The following is a 19,390-nucleotide window of genomic DNA, read 5'->3' as shown; positions in this document are numbered from 1 at the left end:
TATTTGCCACCAAGGATTCTCCTTTCCTGTCATGGCTGTTCGTTTTTCTTGCTTTTGCTGTAGGTAGTTGCTATAAAAGTCATTTGGTTTCTCACAAATGAAACCGAAGATGGTGCTCTCTCTGTCGAAAACAAAAATAAATAAATTCAGGAGAGATATAGATTTTTTTTAATATAGTACAAAGGCGGATGCTCACATACATAAACATATACTTAATCCTAAGCCGACACAACATCTTGATACTGACGAAGTCACCACTACGCTTTCGTAGTCGATGGAGTCACGGAAACATATTTTGAATGCACAGTGCCGAAGGGCTTGAAATAAATCTATAAAATACGACCATCAATGCCAAGTTTGGAACCAAAACCTGGTGGGTTGTTCCATCATAAAGAACCTAACCATCTGTTGATTTCTGATAAATGAAACCGAAGAGGGAGCTATCTTCATCGGGAAAAAAAATGTCAGGAGGGACATCGAATTAAGTAGTAGTAGTAGTATATAAGTAACTGTTTATTTTCCTTATCATACGATTCATTATCTTCCTTCGGTAAGATATAGACAATCATATTGCACATTGCAATACTTGTCTGTAAGAGCATCTCCAGCCGCGCCTTCAATAGGCCCCTTTAAGCCACTTTTTCGGCGCCGGCGCCAAAAAAACGCTCTAGTCGTGCCCCCAGGACGACGAAAAGCGCCGGTTCGGTACTTTTTTCTGCCCAGCGCGAGCAGGCCGAACCCGGCGCACTGGGGGGCGATCGGGGGCTCCGACGCAAGGGAAAAGCGCGGCTGGCCCACACCCTCAGGTGAAAAGTCAAGATTTTCTTCCGCGACTCGCCTTCCACCCCCCGCGCCCTCGGCTGCCACTAGCTATATCCCGGCGACGCCCGCCGCTCTTCACCGCTAGATAGCCATTCCCCGCCGGAAAATTAGCAGAGGTTCGTCGCGACAGCCCCTCCAACAGCAGCTGGGCGTTTCCGGCCGCCGTTTCCGGCCGCAGAGGGGCAGTTTAGCGGCGGGTGCACGCCCACCGGGCGTAAGGTGTTCGGCGATTTGCCTGCCTCGACGATGGACTCGGATGACGAGGAAGCGCTCGCCGCGCTGCTGGAGGAGGAAGCCGAGGCCGACGTCCAGGAAGAAGAGCATCTGATGGTGCTCGCCGCCCTCACCCAGCTGCTGGCGAGCAATGAAAAGCCGCGGCGAGGTGGCTCGGCGCCGGGGCGGGTGAAAGCAAAAAACCGGCATCATCTCGAAGGCTACTGCATGCTCTACTCCGACTACTTCGCCGATGCTCCACTTCACGGCGACAAAACATTTCGGCGCCGTTATCGAATGAGCCGAAAGCTCTTCCTCGGAATTGTGAATTCCATCCAGGAGTTCGACAACTACTTCAAGTGCAAGATGGATTGCACCGGCAAACTTGGATTCACCTCGATCCAGAAGTGCACGACAGCGATGAGGATGCTTGCATACAGAGCTCCCGGTGATTCACTTGACGACTATGGGCGCATGGCCGAGTCCACCAGCATAGAGTGCTTCTACAAGTTCTGTCGGGCAATGGTGGCAGTGTTTGGACCGCAATACTTGAGAACACCCAATGCGGAAGACACTGCTCGGATCCTAGCACAAAATGCAGCAAGAGGATTTCCTGGGATGCTTGGAAGCATCGACTACATGCATTGGAAATGCAAGAATTGCCCATTTGCTTGGCAGGGGATGTACAAAGGCGCCAAAGGCGGTTGCAGTGTGGTACTTGAGGCGGTGGCCACACAGGACCTCTGGATTTGGCACTCCTTTGGTATGGCAGGAACTCACAATGACATCAATGTGCTGCAGTACTCTCCTGTCTTTGCCAAGCTTGTTGAAGGTCATTCTCCTCCGGTGAACTTCGAGATCAATGGGCGGCACTACAACAAGGGGTACTATCTAGCTGATGGCATCTATCCGAGATGGTCGACATTTGTGAAGACGACCTCAAACCCTGTGCCAGGAGGCAAGAACGCCCGGTTTGCGAAGATTCAGGAGGCTTGCGGGAAGGATGTCAAGCGAGCATTTGGTTTGCTCCAATCTCGATTTGCTGTTGTCCAGTCCCCCGCTCAGACCTGGTCGAAAGACCAAATGTGGGAGATTATGACTTGCTGTGTCATCTTGCACAACATGATCATCGAGAGCGAGCAAGAAGACCCAGTGTTTGACACTGAACCATACTACAGGCAGGGTCCTCTAGCCGAAGTTGATCACCAGCTCCCGACAACCTGGACTGCCTATCTTAGTATGCGTCAGGAGATCCGAGACCCACAGGTGCATCATCAACTGCAGCAAGATCTGATTGAGCACGTATGGAGGCTCAAGGGGGACGCCGGACGCGACGTGTGATGAAATATGAGTTTTATTTGTTGAACTATATAATTTGTATTGAACTATTCGTTGTTGTACTATTTTGTTGAAATATTTGATTTTTTGTGATGAAATATGTTATAAGAAAAAAAATTACATTGATAATTGAACGCCGAGCTACGGCGAACCATGCCGAATATGGACCTATTCTTGCCCATATGGACCCTTTATTCGCCAAAATTGGGCTGAAAAGTGAGCCAATTTCGGCGCCTGGGGGCGACGACTGGGTGCAAAACCGCCCCCAGCGCCGATTGTGTCGCCGGCTCGCCCCCAGAGGGCGATTTTTATGCGTCCTAGGTGGACCAACGGCTGGAGATGCTCTAACATGATCAAGAACCAAACAAATAGGAACAATGTGATGTGAAATTACTTCTCATTCTCATAAATATTTACTAGCACTTCCTCCGTTTTTATTTACTACACATATCAGTTTTGACTGAAGTCAAACTATATAAAGTTTGACTAAGTTTGTAGAAAACAATATGAACATATACAATAACAAATTTATATGAATGTGAAAATATATGCAATGATGAATCTAATAATATATATTTGATGGCGGACATGTTAATACATCTTTCTACAAACTTGTCGAATGTATATAAAGTTTGACTTTAGATAAACCTAATATGAGGAGTAAATAAAATCAGAAGGAGTACCTCACATGAAGCCAACACTACATAGGGACAGGGATGGTGGTTTCGTGCGGACCAAGTTAGGTGCAAAAGGATTCTCACTGGGCCCACGCGCCTCAACCTTTTACTGTTGTCCCTTCCAAGGCCACAGTCGAGTTGGGCGAGCCCCAGCTACTAGTTGTTGATCTCTGATTCGAATAAACCTACTAGTTGTTGATGATATCTTCATTCAGATATTACTATACTACTCTTAGTAGTACTAGATCACTAGATGGATGCAGATGCTCCTTGACTAGCATATAATTGTACAAATCAAACTAAACTAACAGCCGACAGAGGTAGGTTTAATTTTGGGGGCGCTTTAAAAGCTTGGGCCCGGCTACCCGCGGATAAATTGCTAGAGAATTAGTGGGATTAACTGACTTCCACTGCTTTATGGGACAGTTTCTGGAACTAATTTTGCAGGTTCGGTGTATGTGGCTAGCTAGAACATGCGCTGATAACTGACCCGAAAGTACAAAGCGTATCAAACATAACAAAAATCACATCAAGATTTCAAAACCATCGAACGACCACTACTGCCGCCAGAACGAGCCGCTGACGCGCCCCTGTCGCTACTGCTCTACCGGAGCCGGCTTCACCTTGTCGATGACAGCCGAAAAATTTTCGTACACGTGTCCCTAAGGACCAACGCCCTGGAGACACAGCCGTCGCCGTTGAACCCTTGCATATATAGATCTGAAGCACCTGACATCAAATCTCGTCACATGAGAGAATCCTAACCTTACTGCCCCAAAGAGACGGTAGGAATCTACGTTGGAACTCCATCGACTACGTCCAGATGAACGAACCCAAGGAGGATTAGAGCCCAGAAGAAAAACTCGAAGAAGAAGCGCCACCATCTGTCCGAGTGCCCCACCTGCGAGGACTAAACAAAATCTTAACCTAATCTACTAACCAGAGCGAAGGCATCTGGATTCTCATCCTTGCCACCGGCCACCAGAGCGGCAGGCAGAGGGGAGGCGAATCCACGGGCTAGTTGGTGAAGTCTGAAGGAAGAGTTTGTCGTAGCCGCCTTGGGTTAAGGGGGAAACAAGAGGAAATTGTTTTTATCTGATAGTTCTCCATGCTAAACTACCACTTGGATCAAATATATTTACTACTTAATTCTTTTTGAATTTGAAATTTGTTTAATATTTTTCAACAAAGAAATTTGAAAAATAGCGAGATTTTCAGAAACTCGGGTTTTTCGGTCCCTCACAGAAAAAAAATAGAATCAAGTAAACAAACCTTGGCTTAGATACGAGCAGCCGTCGTTGCCAAAGTATAAAATTTAATATTTCCTTTTTATAGACATGACCAAATAAATGGTCTTCCCTGCAAAACTCGTGGACGGTGTAATGCGTGTTTTATTTAATAAAGCTAGTCATTATAACCTTTCCACAAAAAAGAAGTAAATAGTGCAGTGGTTAGCTCATGTGCGTCCATGTGCGAGGTTGGGAAATCGAGCCCGTCAAGCACATTTTTCTTTTTTTCATCCCACCCGATTCCCATGCGCAAGGGCTTTTTCTGAAAAAAAAAGGACGAGGATGTTTTCTGTAAAAATATGTTACGTCAAGCAGCACCATTGGCTGATAGTGGGGCCATACACACGTGACATGGCAGATATGTCCACATACGCATTTTCTGACCGTATATGTATTACGAAGTAAATGTCAAGTTAGGTGACCGCAAATTTATATTTTCATCAAAGTTTAAACACTAAACCAAACATCGAGAGCAATCTACTACCTCCATTTCAGTTTACAAGTCCTACGCATATACCTAGATTGCCAATTTTATCACCTTCATATAAACTATATAACACAAAAATTATACGGTTTGAAAATAGAACATCTTAAGTTTATATTGGTATATTTTTTGTAATATATGACTTGTATTAGGTTGGTCAAATTGACGACCTAGAAGCACACGTACGCCTTATAAACTGAGAGAGAGGTACTCCCTTCGTTTTTATTTACTCTGCATATTAGAATTGACTAAAGTCAAGCTTCATAAAGTTTGACCAAGTTTATAGAAAACAATATAGACATTTATCATAATAAATCTATACGATGTGAAAGTACATTTAATAATAAATCTAATGTTGTTGATTTGTTATTGTATATCTTAATATTTTTGTATATAAACTTGGTCAAAGTTTGTAAAGCTTGACTTTGACCAAAGCTAATATACAAACTAACTAAAAACGGAGGGAGTAGTATATATGACTCTACTTCATTGCTGGGTGCTAACTTTCTCCGGCATGGATATTTACCCAGGTGGTCCGGGGTCCGGGGATACCAACGGCTGGCTTGCACCGATGATTGGTGCAATCCCATTGGTTGTTACATGAGATTTTACCATGCCATCCAGTAATTTTCGGTAATTCGTTGAGTAAGTACCGGTACTTGCGCGCGCTCTCTCTGTCAGCGGTCACCAGCGTCAAGTCGTCTGTCACCCACCCACCAAGACGTTACCGACGGAGACCGAGACCGTGAGAAAGTTCCAAAAATCCGTTCCTTATCGACGCGTCTGCTCCGCTCCGCTCCGCACCAAAAATGATGCGCGACCCCAGTCCTACTCTCCCCAGTTGTTACTCCTAGTCCTAGCCCAGCCAGCCGCACCACCGTCCAGGGCCCGGCCGCACGCTACAACTAGAACCAACCCAAGCCCCGGTGCAGTGCACACCCAGTGTAGCTCGTCTCTCTCTCTCTCGCAGCGACAGCCCGGAAGCTAGCTAGCTTTGATCGCCGCCGGATCGGAGTGCTCGTGGTGTCGTCGGGGGCCATGGCCGGCGCCGCGGGCGACGGGCCGGAGGGGGTGGGCGGAGGCGGGGACTGGCCGCCGTTCGCCGGCGACGCCTTCGGGGATTACTCGTCGTCGGTGTTCGCGGAGCTCGGCGGATGGTCTGATGGCCTCGGCGCGGGCGCCGGGGACCTGCCGCCGCTGGATCTGCCGGCGGCGAGCGCGTCCGCGCAGGTCCAGCTGGCGCCGTCGGACGAGATCATGCCGGCCGCGTCAGGCGAGCCCGCCGGCGCCACGTCCTCCTGCTCCAGCGGCGACGGCGGCGCCGCAGCCACCGCGGAGAACGCCGACAAGCCGCAGTGCGCCGCCGACGCAGCGTGAGTCTAGCGGCCCGTCCACCTCTCATCTTTGCTTGCGACATGGTTACGCGGATCGCGCGTCCGCGAGGGGCAATTCCGGCAGCGCGGGCGGGCCGCGACGTGTCCACGCGGATCCGCCGTGATTCGCGTGCGTACTACGTAGTAGATCGTTCCCGGTCTCACTCTCACGCGGTTTCTCTTTTATTTTTTCTTCTCTCTCTCTCTCCACACTCTCTACTCTACAGCGGCCGCTTGGTTCCTTGTTTATTCTTCTGTCCCCTTTCCTCACGTATTGGTACGCAATCCGTATACGCGTACGCATGTATTACTGCGCGTGCGTACTATACATCATCACTTCTAGATCTGATCGTTTGATCATACTACTACATGTTAATTTCGAAATATACATGTTGAGCAAAGCATGCTAGCTAGCCAGTAATTCCGGTATTTCTTTACGGAGAGAGTACTAGCTAACCATCTTGAAGAATTCTGCCTAAAAAATCAAGCGTTGATATGTATGTGTGCGCGCAGGAGCATGAAGCCGACGACGGCGGGGAAGAAGGGGCAGAAGCGGGCGCGGCAGCAGCGGTTCGCCTTCGTGACCAAGAGCGAAGTTGATCACCTCGAGGATGGGTACAGATGGAGGAAGTATGGGCAGAAAGCCGTCAAGAACAGCCCTTTCCCAAGGTACATGATCCACATCTATCCATCACTTCACTTGTGTTGCTTATAGTGTTCTAATAGTATTTGTTATTTGCACACATGGGCAAGGGTAAAGCTTTTGGTTTCTTATTTCGGCGCACTTCCTTTTTCTCTCAAAGAAAACCACAAGCATTTTCTAAGAGAAAATCATGCGCAAGCAATTTATAACGATCGACCTTGACTGATCATGGAATTGCTGTTTGATCAGATGCGGTTGGCGATTAATTTGGACTTTTTTGTCTCTGATCAGTTATTCCATATAGACAGTATATATAAGATTTTCAGTTAATTACCGTACTGGAAAGAGGTCTGATTGCCCAACCCATGTAGCAGCTATGGAATGTTTTTTTTCCCAACTGAGCTTTACCCCATGTAGCTCTAGAATCCGCAGGGCAAAGAGCTTACCCAATGTAGCTACAGAATCTGAAGAGTAGATACGGGTGACTAATGAGGAGTGAGGATATTTGAGATGAGGCATAGGAAGCATGCAATCTTCTTGTGGTGGTTCATTTCCATCTTTTCTCTTCTCACCGAGCTGGCTTTCGATCTTGAGCAGGAGCTACTACCGGTGCACCAACAGCAAGTGCACCGTGAAGAAGCGGGTGGAGCGGTCGTCGGAGGACCCCTCCGTGGTGATCACCACCTACGAGGGCCAGCACTGCCACCACCAGACCTCCTTCCAGCGCGGTGGCATGCACTTCCACGGCGGCGCCACCGTCGCGCTCGCGGAGCAGATGTCGTTCGTGTCAACTCAGCAGCTGTACAACCTGCCGCCCCTGCGCCGACAACAGATGAATCCTGCATCGTCGGAATCCGCCGTTAGCTCCGTGCCGCCGTCTTTGCAGCAGCTCAACGGCGGCGACGAACTGCGAAGGTCGACTAGCTATAGCCCCATGGCCTCCGCGACGCAGACACCGTCCTCGTTGGTGCCTCCAGATGTTTCGTTTGACATGGGACTGCTTGGCGACATCGTGCCTCCAGGAGTAAGAAATGGATGACGACCTATAATGGTAATTATTAAGAGTTTACAAGCTTTGTAAATAGTTGGATCATCCAAACATATTTCCTCCATCTACAGACTAAAGTTTATAGCAATTTCAATTCTCTTAAAATCTTGCACTTTGAGCACTGCAATTTTAGGCCAAATAATTAGTACACAATTTTAGAAGACTGAGATTTAAGAAAAATCCAGGAAGCTGATAATGGATCCTCCGAAATAACTTTGAAAAATGTGCAACCTTGTGAGATAGTTTATGTATATAAGCACATGTTTTAATTTATTTTTTCCATGGTGGAGGCTTTAAAATATTTATCGTCACATACTTCAGTTGAGTTAACACATGAATGATTAGTTGGCTATTTCCCTCAATTCTTTTTTGACTTCCTGATATGCTAATTGTTTGCCCAGATTTTGCTAGTCACTTCATCTTCTATTGCACAAAATTTACAGTGATGTTTCACACTGAAAACCAAATATTCCCATCCAACAACTAAATTGTGCAATAGGGCTTTGGTTACGTGTTATGTATGGATATATACTAGTAGTTGGTTGGATATAGAATTATACATTTGTGTAGTAGGGCTTTAATTCCTTGCGGTTGCATATATCACGACTTCACGAGTACTACTGTACTCCAGTATCTAGCTAGCTAGCTGGGACCAGCTATGTACATATTGTCAGATCAATATGGCATGCCATGTATTTATGGATGATACGTATATATGCATACAGCTGCAACCAATTTACACGGAGATCTTCAATATGTATAGTACATGTGAATTAATTGATTGGACAACAAGTTCGTATAATATATAGTGTACTACATAAATACATGCATGTACTATCCATTCCATGCACTAGGTAGTATATAGTTGTTGTACCGTGTACTAAAGCACAACATATCCTGTCCCAAGTTTTCACCAATGTTTTTCTGGTGTTTAATTACACCCTTTTTATAGATCTGTTTGTTCTCTCTTTCTCTCTCTCTCTCTCTCTCCCTCTCTCTCTCTCTCTCTCTTATCTCAGACATGCATATCATGCACATGTATGCATGTTTCTATGGTGTAATTAACCTACTCTGATTTCATTTTTACTTCCGTTTATGCAGAATTATCTCCCTACTGTCTATATCTGAACTCTGAAGTCATGACATGTCTCAGATCAGGGAAGGCAGATAACCAAGCAGCTACCCATAGCTAGGGTTTCCAGCTGATTGACCGATACTCTCCTGCAGAGTCCCTTGAGACCGAGCTGGATCTTCAGCCTATTACAGGCTGAGGCCGGTATTGATCAAAGACATGCATGGAGTACAACGCTTTCTCCTGATGATAGGATTTGCTATTGATTTTGCACTGCGCCTCATTATTGGACAGGCCCGTGCAATTCTCGATCTCATGGCAAAAATTTATGCCCAACTAATTAACTTCAGCCTATCTGTTTGATCTACTTGACCCTTGGCATGTACTGTAGCAATTTGATAGTGGTAGTATTGTATTAACCTAAACTTTTATGACTTTCTAGCTAGCTAGCAGCCTAGCAGGGTTAATTTGTTGTGGATGTATATATATGTTTGAGATTCTGCATATGCAGAGTATCGGGGTGATCATACAGCTAGCTCATTCGACTCTTTGTTTTTTATTACTCCAATCAACTTCGAATCTGATTTCTTTTACTGGGTCACAACATTCTAGATAAAATTTGGTAGCACTAGTATAGAACTATAGATAACTAGTATATAACTATAATACCTTAATCGTGCAAGGGCAAAAGCACTAATTTTACACAGGTATCGGGCCAGTCACTATGGAAGTGTTGCTTATGCGCACGGCCCAGCAAAACACGGTGGGCTGCGGTCCGTGTGTGATATGCCTTCATCGCACGGCTGGTCGTGGCCCGTGTGCGATGCTAACAGGTTTGACCCACTTGCCGGGGTAATTACCTACCCCTCCCCACACGGGCGCATCTTTGCTTGACACCTTACTGGACACCAACCATTCTAGATTGTTCACAGTGCACCGCCCTATCCACCAATATGCTTCATGCCAAACTCGTGCAGTGCACAGTCGAAAACTTCCGCAGAGATTGCATCTCCATCCGCCATCGCCGCAATTCATGAAATCGAGGTACTTCATTCTTGCAGATAAGGAATGCGCTGGGATCGCCTCACCCTTCCTTTTGTCCAATATCTATCTCTATCTCTATCTCTATCTCTATCTATCTATCTATCTATCTATCTATCTATCTACATTGCCATCCAGAGCGAGTCCTCGCCGTCGCCTCCATTGAAAGTGGTCGGGGGATAGTCATTTGAATCGATGAATTGATCTTCGTCTTCCCCTCTCTATCCATTGGCGCCGCCATCATCCAATTCCTCTTTGTTAGCATCTATTAACACCCTCCCGTCCCCACCTTTCTATATATGATAAATGGTAGTCTTTACAAATGGGGTGGGTTTGTGCCAAATTCGCTCACATGCCGAAATGGGCTTGGGTGATGTCGCCAGCTGTCCATGTGCAATAACTGAAAAGAATAGTGACATTCCTTTCCGACGGAGCAGATCGATATCCATGATTAAAATAGGTTCTTGGGATTTGACATGAGGACTTTTTCAATTAATTGCAATGTGATGTGAGCATAATAAAATATCAAAATATTTTTACTAATTCCGATTCGCTTTTCACTTTTTAATATTGAAATTGCCTTTTTTACCCCCAAAGTCAACGTACTCCTATTATTTTTGGGGTGGTACTCCATCTTATTTGTGTTGGAGCAAATCGATACCATTCAATATCATCCATCGAATTGACAAAAACAGTAGGCCCATATTCACTCCTTGGCACCATAAAAGAGCCCTATATGTAATACTCCATCCGTTCCACAATGTAGTGCGTATAGATTTTTCTGGAAAGTCAAACTTTGCAAACTTTAATCAAGTTTATAAATAAAACTATTTATCTCTACGATACCAAATATGTACAATATGGAGGTACGTCTTGCGATGTAACTAATGGTATGTATTTGGTATTCTAGATATATATGTTTTCACCACAAACTTGATCAAAATTTGTAAAGTTTGAATTTTGAGAGAAATCTATATGCACTACATTGTGGAACAGGGAGTAATGTGTGCTCTTAAATTGCTTTATATCATGTGTGCATCTAGTACAAGGAATTAGGAATGTACTGTGCTCCCTTTAGAAAAATGCTGCTAGCTTGCTGTAAAGCTGATGCCTGCACCACCTGCTTTCTAGTGTGCGGCTATCAACTTTTGGTTAAATTTGGGGTGGATGGAATGTTCCCTTCGGTTCGACCATAACCATATGCCTCTACATTCGATCGTTTTCAGTGTTCACATGCAGAGAGCAATGTGCACTGTGCAGGCCAGAGCCAGATCCCTTTTAATGGCGACCTGACCTACGAAGGGTTGATGTGCATGCATCTCCAATGCTCGTGCCTGTCAGGCTCAGTTAGTTGGGAAGGACCGAACGAGGCATTTAGCCTTTCCCTGCGCTTTGTTCCTGTCTAGCGTGTGTGAAAATGAACAAATCTAGCATTTTTTTTCTAAAACTTTAGCATAAAATGAGTGGCATAAAAAACAAAATGACCTATTTACACGACGCCCGGGGAGTCATGCTAGATGGGGCTACCTCTACTGAGGGCGTCGTGCTATCTAGCATGGTGCCCTGACTTTGCGTCATGCAAATGGATTTATTTTGTGATGTTTTTTGGATCCGGTTCATTTTGTGCTAAAGTTTCAAAAAAGGTTCAGATTTGTTCACTTTCATGTCTAGTGTCACTATCATTTCTTATTAGTCTACATTTTATTGGAAGCAACTGATTATTTTATTTAGCTTCTTTTTTATGAGAACGTCATCAGGGCTTGCTTTATGATCAACACAAAACAGTTACAGAACATAGATGCAAGAATAAAAGAGGGAGAATCATCTACCCAATTACATGAAATATGATTCTCATAACATTATCAGCTATCTCATGTTCTGTGCCATTGGAAAACAATGTTGCCCCTCTCGGTCCACCGTTTAGTCATTCCCCCCAAAGATCTCAATAACTTCAAAGCAGTTGGATTAAGCAATAATTTGATGATACCAGGGACACCATCGGAGAAAGTCCCTCTTTTATTACAAGTGCCTACATGGCAGAAGCTTTCGATGCATAAGGAACAAAAAGAGCAAGATGCGACCACTAAATTTCCATGATTATCTCGGATCACGGCACCAGTCGATCCAAGTCCTTCATCTATGTGAAAAGATGCATCAACATTGAGTTTCAGCAGATCAACCCTCGGTTTACACCATTTGACATTCTCCATGTGTTAGCTCTCGGAGCAGTCTTTGCAAAGTCAGTGCACATAGCTCATATAAATAGTTTCCAGTTTCCTACTGGAGGGGGTACCATCTTAATCTTTGACCATTCGTCTAATCCACAATAGGTACCATCTTCATGTGTGACCATTCATCTAATCCACAAAAGGTACCATCTTCATGTGTGACCATTCGTCTAATCCACAAAAGGTACCATCTTCATGTGTGACCATTCATCTAATCCACAGAAGGTACCATATAGAAACAACAATAACTTCCGATAATCTCACTAGTGACAAACTTGGATAATAACCAGAGGCCGAGTCACTTAGGGCCTCCAAAATAGCTTACCCCGATCTATCGAACCCGAGGCAGTAGCATTGAGTGGTTCAAGTTCGAGGAGTTAGTTCCCGTGTCAGACCGCAACCGCAGAACAAATGTGTATATAAAATCATATGAAACAATCAGCATCGAACACTGACCGTCATTATCGATTTCCTCGTTAACTAGGATGGGTTTCACCGGAACTGCATGATGCAATGCTCTCCATACGAAAATCTTGATACCCCCGGCCGACCCCTCGTGTTGTATGTAGCTGTATATTTCTATTTTTGAAACTGGCCCTTTTTGTTTTCAATAAATCTACATTTTGATCGTTAGCAACCTGGCTAGCGAATGCCTCATGCGGAAGCGAGATTTACGAAAAACCAAGGGGTAATAAATAGAAAATTCTAATTGGCCTAATCGCGGACCTTGTTAGTGATTTTTTAGCTTAGTCCCTTTTAGCAAAAAAAAAGCGTGCGATTATGATTGATTCATAGTGATTTGGACTGTTTTGTACTACCCGGTTAGCAAGTTTTCCCACCGGTTTATCGCTTTTTGCAAGTTTGTGTGCTCAAAATATTTTGAAAAAATTACCCGCCAAAAAAAAGTATTTCACATTGTAAGTTTGTGTAGTAGAAATATTTTCGCCGCACAAGTTGGTGTACGCCCGATATAAAATCATAGTATGGAACAATCGGGAGCAACTACAATACAAAACAGGCTTAGGTAAGAAAAATAGAAAAATCATCCTGGACCGCCGGATCGAACATGTATGGTACAGATTCTAGTGGAGACATCCCAGGCCACATAATGGACATTTTATGGAAACCCCCCCTGCTAATATGTATATGTAAAACATGACTTTTATAGCAATCACCTCAGCCTTCTCATATTCAGTCGTTTCGTCCTCTGTAAATAACACTAGCTTTCAAATCCTCTCAACGTTGATGATACTTAAGTACAGTACAATAGTGGCTTCTACTAGATCACTGATTACCCAAAAAAATTGAACATTTTGGCCTGTAATTTTTTTTGTCAACATCTATCACAATATTTGTATACACTTGAAATTTAAGCCATCTCATTCAGGCATATATTCAATTGGACCATCCCAGGCACAAATCGTTGAGCAAGAACCAGAGTAGTAGCTTCCCTCTCGCTCTCTCTCTCTCTCAAAAAAAAGCTGGTAGTAGCTCAGATTTCAGCAAACTTACCTGCAGACCGAGCCCCAACTCATAAGATGTTTTTGTGACTGACTGTAAAAAAAACTACCCAATGCAAAATCGGCAACCAAATGAACAAAACTGAGGCAAGTAGACACATGCCTCATCCAAGCTAAAAAAACATGCATCATCCAAAGCTCCTATATGCAGGAACACAATACTTCTTTCCAACATCAAAAACTTTGCAGGAAGCGAAGCAACCAAGATCCGGCATTAATCTACACTTATTATAAGAAGAATTAAGCAAAAAGCAAAGACAAAGGCGAAATAAAAGCATCAGAATGGTCACACATGACAATAAAAACAAGTCGGCATACAAAATCATGTTGCAGAAGGTTACCAACTACCATATGCAGAATTACATTATTCTCATTTCATTTCTCCGGAAGCGAAACAGCAAGGGCTGGTCCATGATCTACAAGTCTTATACAAAGTCAAAGTGCAAAGCAGAGTGGAAAGACCACTCAATTACAGGGGGTTTGGCATCAAGCAAGACTTGCTCTCTCCTCGTAATTTGGCTGCTTTGCCCTTGCACATGAGCATTCCCAGTGATTTGCTATCGTGAATGCACATAACAGAAAAGTTCCTGATTTATGTGCTGGTGCTGGTGCTTCTTGTTCATCAAGCTTTATGTGCTGGAAAGATGACACCAAACAAATATGAATTAGTTCGAGCACAAGACCGTGTGAGTGTCACTCATCCATACTTCAATATTTTGCTCCTGAGATAATCTAATGAGTATGCATTAACAATACCATTTCACTAGCGGGAATCGAGGAAGAGAACTGTATGCTGCATATAGTCATTTGTACACTTTACTTAATTTCATCACTAAACTTGCAATAACAATTTGATCAGGTATAATTTCTGCCATAGGGGGAGATGAAATTTCTTAGAGCGTTCTCTCGAATATGTGAATGGAAAGCTCATTCCAATGCAATATAACCATGCTAAATCATTTGGATATTGTTACTATCTAGAACAAACATGATAATTTTTGCCTGGGCAATTCATTTCTGCAAGGGGCAAACTAACCTAAAATTTGTACTAGACAAACTCGCTCAGCCACTTGATCAGGATGCCTGATACGCTAGTAGACATGTCTCCTTCATACTTGAAACTCCTAAGTAGCATCGATCTCTTAGTAGCACATTACACATATAGCCGACATGACAGTCAAAAAAGTCAAATGAACAACTAGCAAAGCTGCATTTAGTTTACAATCGGAGTGTTATACTTATTACAACCGAATGAGGAAGAGTAAAGAGCTAACACAATTGTTTCACAACAGCAAAACTAGCATGATGTTTTGTTTCAGTAACATTACTGGACAAATAGATACTCCATCCGTAAAGAAATATAAGAGCATTTAGACCACTAGAGAAGTAATCTACATGCTCTTATATTTCTTTACAGAGGAAGTAGTAAACTCTAAAAAAACAGTGAAGTGCTACATATTGCAAGTGTAAATTTCAGTCTTGTGCTGACAAGCACTTGACTTTCAAGTACTTTAATAGGTAGATGAGATTAGTTTGTTCTCATGTACAATTCTAGCAAGTTAATAAAGTTTCACAATACCGAATTGTTTGAAAATCTAGTCCAAGCAAACTATAGCAAGCTGACTGGGAATAAGAAAAAACACCCACAGATCCAATTGGAAGATACTTACCCATTGAATGATCTTCTATGCCCAAAAATGACACTCCATTCTATTATTTTTCATGCTCTTTTGATCTACATTCCATCACATGTACCAGGGGTCTCCAGAGATCCTGAAAAAAAATGTGTGATTTTTCCTATTAGAAAAACTAGAATGGTTAGTAATGACTTGTGCACCAATTTCATACTACTATAATGGATACCTTGTTTAACAAAAGTTGGGCAGTAGAGCTCAAGATTCTTATATGATGGAACAAGAATGGCTGATTGTATTATTTTCCCAATTTCATCTAAATTGACAGAACCAATCTAGAGCATGGCAAACCTGCATTCTTGAAGACTCGAGGTTTCTTCTCTGCCACCAGCAGATGTCGGAGCTAGGAACGCAGGGGGAGGGGGAGCCACCTGTGGAGAATGGCTGGATGGGGTAAGACAAATAGTAGATCAAGGAGCCACCTGTGGAGAATGGGTGGATCGAAGTCGTCCTCTAGACGTTGGAGAAGGGTACCTGGAAATTTGCTCGGCCTACGTCACAGCGGAGCACAGGAGAGGTCCTCTCGGGCACCCCGGCCGCCGGCGACGAGACTGTGACGCCCGGATAATTAAGCTAGAGTAATTCTCTGCTAATGATGCCACGTCACTTCGATTACTATCGCTAATCTCATGTTAGTTCGAAACCAATTCAAATTCAAATTTAATTAAAGGCAAATAGTAAAATTTTCAAATATCAAAACTAAAATGTTCGGATTGTGTCAAATAAATCGTAAGTAATTATGGTGGAGAAACCAAACTTTGATAAAATCTTTAAAGGCTCTAAAACAATTAAAACAGTAGTGAAAACAATTAAACAAATGCCTATTGAATTTATAAAATGCTAAAACTATTTTATTATGGGTTATGAATTAATCTCACAGTAGTTTGTTGATAAATACAAATTTAGGCACTAGTGGTAATTTTTATAAAACTAAAACTAAAAGAAACTACAAAAAAGAAAAGAAAATATAAAAAACAGAAAACAAAACTAACAAAGAATAAAAAAGGAAATAGAAGAACCCCCCCCCCCCCCCCCTGGGCCACGGCCCAGCAGGCCATCGGGCCGCCAGGCCGGCCCAGCCGTACCCCACACCCCCCATATCCACCCCACTGGGGGGAAACCCTAACCACCCACCCCACTTCCCTCACTCGTTCCCTTCCGCACGCCTCTCTCCCCTTCCCCGTCTGGATCGGGGCAGAGGGCCCCAACCCCCCTTCCCCACGCCGCTCGTCGTCTCCGGCACCCGGCCCCGTGCCCCGCCGCTGAGCTTGGTCACCGGGCGCCGCCCCTCCCGGTCTCCTTCGTCTCCCTCCTACACCGTGTAGTCCTCCCCGACGCCACCACAGGACACCGCCGCCGCCCGAGGACCGCTCCGCCGTCGCCAACGCCACCTCGCCGGACGCCTTCGCGGGACTGCTTCCCCCGTCGCCCGGTCATCCCGTCGCCCTCCCCACGCCCCACTGCCCGTCCCCTACGGCCGCCGTGAGCACCTCCCGCTCCTCCTCTCCCCTCTGTCCCTCACCCACGCACTGCTCGACGTCGCCCGCGGCCATGCTCGCAATCGCTGCGCCCTGGACCATGCCTCGTCCAGCGTACCCGCGCTCGCTGCCACTCAGCTAGCCTCGCGTCGACCGCGCGCCCACCCCGCCGTGGTCGCGCTCACCACTGCGCCCTCCCCCTGCGTGCGGCATGCCCTCTGCTCGCTGCTGCCGCGCCCGAGAGCGCCCTCGCCATGGCTGCGCGCGCTGGCCGCGCCCCGTACCTGCCCGCGTCCTCCACCCGAAGCGCCGCCGCTCGCCCCGCACTGCGCACGCGCGCACTCGTGCGTCGCCCGCGCCCCGGATCTTCCTCGTCGCGCGCCAGCCCCGCTTCTCTGACCACGCCGCCCGCGCCCTCCTTCTCACGCGCACGTCGCGGGCCCGCTTTGCCCCACCGTGGCGCCCCCTGCCGCTATGCCGCTGCGGCTCACTGCCGCCCCGTGCTCGTCCGCCCGATGGGCGCCTCGCCTGCAACAGCGCCCGCTGCCCAGCGCCCCCTCGGGTGACACCCGCACCCGAGCGCCAAAACCCGTTAAGGCCCCTGGCCCTATGACAAACGGGGCCCACCCCCTCGAGAACGAAAATGAAAGAAAAAAATATAAAAAATAAATAAATATATAAATAAATAAAAAATATTTAAAATATTTAATTAAACAATTAATTAATGAACTCATTAAGTTAATTAATCGTATTTAATCAATCTAATTAACCTGTTAGTTTAATTAAGCAGTAGTTACTTTAACCTAAACCCTAATCAACCTAACAGTGTATGACAGGTGGGTCCCACTGGACCCACACGTCAGGTTGACGTCATGCTGACGTCGGCGTGCACTGTTCTGGATAATGTTGAATTAAATTAATTAAATAAATGCTAAAATTGATTTAAACCTTTTAAAATTAATATAAAATGAACCGTAGCTCGTATGGAAAAACTTTGTACATGAAAGTTGCTCAGAACGACGAGACAAACCCGGATACGCAGCCCGTTCGTCCGCCACGCATCCCTAACCTATCAAACTCGCAACTTTCCCCCTCCGGCTCCTCTGCCCGAAAACGCGAAACACCGGGGATACTTTCCCGGATGTTTCCCCCCCTTCGCCGGTATCACCTCATACCGCGTTAGGGCACCCCTAGCACCGATACTTGTCATGTCATGCATCGCTATGCATCTGTTTGCTTAAATATTTATTGTTTCTTCCCCCTCTTCTCTCGCTAGACACCGAGACGGACGCCGCTGCTACCCAGTACGACTACGGTGTTGACTACCCCTCTCTCTTGCCAGAGCAACCAGGCAAGCCCCCCCCTTGATCACCAGATATCGCCTACTCTCCTCTATACTGCTTGCATTAGAGTAGTGTAGCCTGTTACTGCTTTTCGTTACTCCTATTCTGATGCATAGCCTGTCATTGTTTCTACAACTGTTGATACCTTACCTGCAATCCTAATGCTTAGTATAGGATGCTAGTTTACCATCAATGGCCATACATTCGTGTCTGTTTGCCATGCTATACTATCGGGCCGTGATCACTCGGGAGTTGATCACGGATATATACCTATACATAATATATGATACTTGTGGTGACTAAAGACGGGTCGGCTCGTAGGAGTACCCGCGAGTGATTCACGGATTGGGTCCGAAAGGACGTTTGTCCCGACGGCCCTCTGAGTGGATCTTTGTGGCGAAGCGACAGGGTAGGTTGAGACCACCTATGAGAGAGGTGGGCCTGGCCCTAGTCGGCGTTCGCGGTTATTTCAAGATAACACGTTTAACGAGATCTTGGTATTTGATCTGAGTCCGGCTACTGGCCTATACGCACTAACCATCTACGCGGGGACAGTTATGGGCACTCGACGTCATGGTATCAGCCGAAGCCTTCATGACGTCAGCGACTGAGCGGCGCGCGCCGGATTGGACTGGAACGCCTGCTAGGCTAGGTCTGCTTCCGGCCGCGTTCGCAACGTGCAGGTGTGCAATGGGCGATGAGCCCAGACCCCTGCGCCATAGGATTTAGACCGGCGTGTTGGCCTCTCTGTTGTGCCTAGGTAGGGTTGTGACGTGTTGATCTTCCGAGGCCGGGCATGACCCAGGAAAGTGTGTCCGGCCAAATGGGATCGAGTGTGTTGGGTTATGTGGTGCACCCCTGCAGGGAAGTTAATCTATTCGAATAGCCGCGATCTTCGGTAACAGGACGACTTGGAGTTGTACCTTGACCTTATGACAACTAGAACCGGATACTTAATAAAACACACCCTTCCAAGTGCCAGATACAACCGGTGATCGCTCTCTAACAGGGCGACGAGGAGAGGATTGTCGGGTAGGATTATGCTATGCGATGCTACTTGGAAGACTTCAGTCTACTCTCTTCTGCATGCTGCAAGACGGAGGCTGCCAGAAGCGTAGTCTTCGGAG

At 45.7% G+C, this 19,390-nt stretch overlaps 1 protein-coding gene across 1 annotated transcript; it reads left to right on the top strand.

The window, feature by feature from the left end:
• Positions 1 to 5,643: 5,643 nt before the first annotated feature.
• LOC125526752 (probable WRKY transcription factor 57) lies at positions 5,644 to 9,486 on the top strand. The gene is made up of 4 exons (XM_048691391.1): positions 5,644 to 6,196; positions 6,710 to 6,865; positions 7,437 to 7,890; positions 8,989 to 9,486. Exons 1-3 carry the CDS (start codon positions 5,862 to 5,864, stop codon positions 7,876 to 7,878), a joined length of 933 nt encoding a protein of 310 aa, XP_048547348.1. The 5' UTR covers positions 5,644 to 5,861; the 3' UTR covers positions 7,879 to 7,890; positions 8,989 to 9,486.
• The last annotated feature ends 9,904 nt before the right edge of the window (positions 9,487 to 19,390 follow it).

This window comes from Triticum urartu, unplaced genomic scaffold (assembly GCF_003073215.2).
Source record: "Triticum urartu cultivar G1812 unplaced genomic scaffold, Tu2.1 TuUngrouped_contig_1676, whole genome shotgun sequence".
Taxonomy (NCBI): domain Eukaryota; kingdom Viridiplantae; phylum Streptophyta; class Magnoliopsida; order Poales; family Poaceae; genus Triticum; species Triticum urartu.
This window is presented reverse-complemented; position numbering and strand designations above follow the sequence as displayed.

Bases quoted from the DNA above. Each gene is read 5' to 3' on its own strand.
- LOC125526752 (XM_048691391.1), top strand. From the start codon at position 5,862: ATGGCCGGCGCCGCGGGCGACGGGCCGGAGGGGGTGGGCGGAGGCGGG. The intron at 6,197-6,709 runs GTGAGTCTAGCG...GTGTGCGCGCAG, and splicing joins CAGTGCGCCGCCGACGCAGC to GAGCATGAAGCCGACGACGG. The intron at 6,866-7,436 runs GTACATGATCCA...GATCTTGAGCAG, and splicing joins AAGAACAGCCCTTTCCCAAG to GAGCTACTACCGGTGCACCA.